General features: G+C 56.6%; 1 protein-coding gene across 1 annotated transcript; it reads right to left on the bottom strand.

Moving 5' to 3' along the window:
* Window positions 1–1,196: 1,196 nt before the first annotated feature.
* Window positions 1,197–2,734, bottom strand: ASPRV1 (aspartic peptidase retroviral like 1). Its single transcript, XM_069495103.1, has one exon. The coding sequence runs from the start codon at window positions 2,535–2,537 to the stop codon at window positions 1,758–1,760; it is 780 nt and encodes a 259-aa protein (XP_069351204.1). The 5' UTR covers window positions 2,538–2,734; the 3' UTR covers window positions 1,197–1,757.
* Between the last annotated feature and the right edge of the window lie 2,243 nt (window positions 2,735–4,977).

Here is a 4,977-nt window from a genome sequence, read left to right as displayed (position 1 = left end):
GCTATCCAGGGAGGGGGCTTCAGCACACCCTGGGGATTAGGGGCTGAGCCTGCCTCCCTTCCCAGGAGAATCACAGCTGGAATCAGGGGAAGAAGGGCCTGGGGAGGGCCAGCCATTCTTGGCTCAGATCAGCTCCAAGAAGTCCAGAGGTCTCACCCCTGCCTTCCGCTCCCACTCAGACTGTTTGTCTCTCCCTCAGGAGTTGTCAAGATGGAAACTTCCAGGAGAAGTTCATGTCACCCTGGCGAAGGGAAAATGGCCCTTCATGCCTCCCATGAAGAGACTCTCAAAGCTTTGTGCCTCCACCCCCATCTCCCTGCCTGTCCTGGGTCCCTGCGTATCCCTGTCTCTGGCCTTGTGCCAATCTTCCTGGGCCCAAGGTCAGCTTGGAGGGTGTGGCCATCCTCCCCTGAGAGCTGCTCCCCTGATGCGCTTGGTGGGGCGGCCTGAGACCCGGAGCACATCTGCTCCTCTGTGGAGGTTTCTGTCCGCTCAGTTTCTCCCTTTGGGTTGGGGGTTTTCAGAGCCCCGGCCCTGCTGAGTTCCAGAGCAAGAGGCGGGAACTTGGAAGCAAACATGAGGTGGGTCCTTAACAGAGATGAACACCCACGTCTGCATCTGGGAATGTCCTCTGCTTTATCGGAACTCGCTAGTTTCAGGCTCCATCCCAAGTCCCTGCAGGAAGAAACTGTCGTCCCACCACGGGAGCCCCCCACTGCCACCAGAAGGCCTTTGGCTGCCCTGTGCGGGTTGACACTTGTCTCCTGGCCTTGCTTCCTGCCTCCAAGTCCTGGCCGTCAGGGCAGCTGTGAGAACCGACGTGCCTGGCAGATACCTTCTCGTTTGTTTATGACAACCACGATTTTCCAATCCCCAATCACGACATTTCACATACAACTTTAGGGTCACTTTGGGGCATAAGGGGAAATTTGAATGCTAAAATATTATAGATTGAAATAATTAGAAGAACTATAACTAGATTGGAAATGATGAGAGGATTTATGAAGTCAAAATATTTTAAATTGAGGCTGTCTTAGAAAATCCCAGCTGTGCAGCCACTGGTTATATCCCCTTGTCTCTCCAGGCTAGGCACTCAGTAAATACTTGAATCTTCCTGACTTTGACATTGACTCCCTGCTTCCCCCACCCTCTCACATTCCATTCATCCCCAATCAACACATTACATGGTTTTCCTGTGAATCAATCTTTATTGGTTTTAGAAGCAATTAAATTATTGGCACAATGCTCAATGGGTTTCAAAGCAAATGACAGAAGGAAAATACCATTGCACAGGTGGGAAGATTCATCAGGGGAGTGTCCCAGAGCAACTGTGACCCTCGTGTGCCAGCTGGCCCTGGCTTCTGAGGACCCCACAGCCAGGACCCAGCCCAGCTGAGGTAGGCTTTGAGGACCTGAAGGTGACCAAGCCACACTGCAGGGGATCTGAAGGGGTCCAGTCCTCTCAAAGACAAACATTTCTAGCCTCCTTGGAAGCTCTTCCAGCCCTCCAGTCTTTGCCATCAACAGCAGCACGACAACCATGGGGACCCTGTCCCTCCAAGCCAGCCTGCTCTCCCTCACCTGTGCCGGTGGAAGCCTCCCCCCAGGGGCAGATGAAGGCTCCTGCAGAGGGAGGGGGAGGGAAGGGCAAGCATTGATTAGAGGGTTGGCCACGCCCAGGGACTCCCCTGGGGATGTGCACCCCCACAATGGGGGGTCTTCCCACCAATATCAGGGGGTGAAGAAAAGGGGGCTTCTCAGTGGGAGAGCTGCTCCCGCCCCTCCTCTGAGGAGGGGTCCTCCTCTATGAGCTCCAGGTCAAACTCATCTTCCAGGGACCCTCCCACAGGCAGAAGGCGGAACTTCTTCCCTTTCAGGGTGCACGTGCGGTGCTCGAAGTCCAGGACGGCGTTGTGGTCCTGGAGCACGTCCGTGCCAATGATGGCCTCCTCAGCACTTGCATTGGCCACTAGGAACTGCGCCTTCAGCTTCAGCTTGCCCAGCGACACCGATGTATCCCAGACACCCAGGATCTTCATTTCAGCACCGTTGGCCACCTTCACCACATTCTCAAAGGGCCGCAGGGTGTCCAGATCGCCGTCGGTGACCTCCTCCCACAGGCTTGGGTGCACCACGGAGACCTGGGCCCCGGAGTCCACCAGGAACCTCACAGGCACTTTGCCAATCTTCCCCTTGAGGTAGTAGCCCTTACCCATGCTGTTGGCAAAGACGATCTCTTTGGGCAGGGAGCTGGGGGTGGCCCCAGGAACCCCGAAGGCCTTCAGGAGGGTCTCCTTCACAGTCCCATAGTCTCCCTGGTCCTGGGAACTGAGCCCACTGTAGACCTCCAGGGCATCTCCCCTGAGGGACTCTTTCAGGAACCTTAGTTTGGTGACGTGGTCCCAATGGTTGAGGTCGTTGATGACCTCAAAGCGGTGCAGCCAGAGGCTTGGGGCCACGTTGGCTCCATCAAAAGGCTCCGGGATGAAAGCATGCTGCCGGCGGCCTTCCTGGCTCCTGGCTCCGCTCCCAGCCATCCCTCTGCTCTCCTCTGGGACTTCAGCAGCAACCCACACCAAGAAGAGAAGGCCACAGAGCAGTGTCGGCGCAATCACGCTGGAGAACGAGGTGTCTCGAAGCAGGGTGTTCCTTACTTGCCCGGCCTTGGGCAAGCAGCAGGGAGCCGGCCACGGGCGTCTGACTGACTGCTGGGGCCAGAGGCGGGTGCTGCTGTGGCCTGCTGGCTCTGCAGAGGCTTTTTGATGCCCAGTCTGGGCCCCCAGGGCTCCCCATTCTTCTTTGTTCTAGAAGCTCCGCCCCTTCTGGCCCCGCCCTCCTGCCAGCATCTGGCCCGACGAGCAGGATGGGTGCCTCGCCCTTGCATCCATCCACGGACTGACACAGGCCAGCCCACGTCCCAGCAAAGGGCAGCCTCTGTCAGAGGGGGCCTGCCCGGGTACCCTCCCCAGCCTGTGTCCCAGAATAGCAGATGAGGACACTGAGCATGTGAGGACATTCAGATGTTTGTCATCAGCTGGAGAAGGAAGGGGGAGGCAGAGAGCAGAGGCCCAGCAGCTTTTAGACCCAGGAAGCCCCTGTTGGCCTCACCCCCAAGTGACCACTTTGAGTGGTCAAAGGAAAGGAGCTGACATTTGTTGAGCTCCTACTATGTGCCAGGCACTAGGCAAATGTCTGTCATACATTCTAAATCAAGTGTGGGGTCCTATAAGGTTTCCTGGAGAGGGTGACAGAGGAGGGTCCCAGAATCAAGAATGCACAGAATGGCTATTTAAATGAGAGAGGAGACGCACACTCACAGACACACATGCACGATCATTTTGAAGGAACTCAATTGCTGTGGTAATTTTCCCTTTTTTTTTTTTTTTTTAGACAGAGTCTCACTCTGTTGCCTGGGCTAGAGTGCCCTGGTATCAGCCCAGCTCACAGCAACCTCAAACTCCTGGGCTCAAGGAATCCTCCTGCCTCAGCCTCCCGAGTAGCTGTGACTACAGGCACGCACCACTATGCCTGGCTAATTTTTCTATATATATTTTTAGTTGTCCATATAATTTCTATTTTTAGTAGAGATGGGGTCTCGCTCTTGCTCAAACTAGTCTCGAACTCCTGAGCTCAAACGATCCACCCGCCTCAGCCTCCCAGAGTGCTGGGATTACAGGCGTCAGCCACTGCGCCTGGCCAATTTTCCCTTATTGATCATCCCTTTTCGGGGCTTGGCCTTGGGCAGTGGGCTCTCATTAAGGCCCAGAAGTGGGCTGGCACAGATCTTGAACTTCTGGGAGTGGACCCCAGAACCCAGGACGTGGCTCCAACTGTGGGCGGCCCCTGCTCAACTCCACACTGTTGTCTCCTCCCTGCCTGCTCCTCTGGCTTTCCAAGAGCCCCTTCCCAGGCCGGCAGCCCTTCCTCTCCTGCCCCCCACCACCCCTGCCAACCTGGTCATTTATGGAAAAAGGAAGGGGGGAATTTCACTCCCTTTTCATCCTGAAAGGGGAAATATCTGCCATGTCCGTGATGCCAGTGCTGAGGGCCTGGAAGGCTCCTGCTGGCGGAGACCATCCTTGTGACCCTCCGCTGCCGCAGGTGGTCCTGCAGCTGCCTGCAGAGATCTGTGGGTCCCAGGGGGGGAGGCCTGAGCTGGGCCTGTGCAGGGGCTGCTGAAGGGATCCACTTTTATGATCCCATTCAAATGTCACCTCCTCCATGGAGCCTCCTAACTCGTCCCTAGCATAGGCACCCACTTCTGGTTGAAGGCGCATTGCAATGTGCTCTGCCAGGTGTTCACAAGTCTGTCTCCTGCTACGAAGCAGAGTCTGGGACTCCCAAACCTGGTATTTGTAATTGTCTCCAGCCCCCATAGAAACTTGCTCTGGGACCCCAGGGGTTGTCTCGGCTGGGCTCCAGGCCTGGCCGTGCACTGTCACCAACAGGAATGATTAAGGACGGGAGAGGAGGAAGACTCAGCGGCACACCTGTGGCTCTGGGGATGTTATTTCTGGCCTACAGCCCGTCCCTCTCTGGCTCCCCATGCCGTTCATCACCCAGGGGCTGGCTGAATCCCAGAGGTACCCTGGCCCCAGCCCTGCCTCTGGATGGCCCCAGGGTCCCTAACCACGCTGCAAGACCCAGTCCCTGCCACTGTCTCCAGCCCCTTCCTTCTGACACAGTGAGCCAGCAGAGAGGCAGTTGGGTCAACACCTCCCACCACAGCTGCCTGGCTAAGGTGGGGCCCTTGTGGCATTCCAGGAGCCCAGAGGAGGGGGAAATGGAGTCACTGGGAAGGTGTTGAGAGCAGGTGGCTCTCTGAGAAGGTTGCACAATGAAAAACCCGTATCCAGAGAGACGGCCCAGCCACACACAAGACCAGGAAGCCCCTTTTGCAGGTGGACTTTTGTGGATAGCTCCTGGGGTGGGTGTTCTGAGGCCCAAGGGACTGATGCAGGGGTTTCCAGGGCCAGG

This window comes from Eulemur rufifrons, chromosome 19 (assembly GCF_041146395.1).
Source record: "Eulemur rufifrons isolate Redbay chromosome 19, OSU_ERuf_1, whole genome shotgun sequence".
In the NCBI taxonomy this organism is placed as follows: domain Eukaryota; kingdom Metazoa; phylum Chordata; class Mammalia; order Primates; family Lemuridae; genus Eulemur; species Eulemur rufifrons.
The sequence above is the reverse complement of the archived record's forward strand: the minus strand, read 5'-3'. Positions and strand labels throughout refer to the sequence as shown.

Bases quoted from the DNA above. Each gene is read 5' to 3' on its own strand.
- ASPRV1 (XM_069495103.1), bottom strand. From the start codon at position 2,537: ATGGCTGGGAGCGGAGCCAGGAGCCAGGAAGGCCGCCGGCAGCATGCT.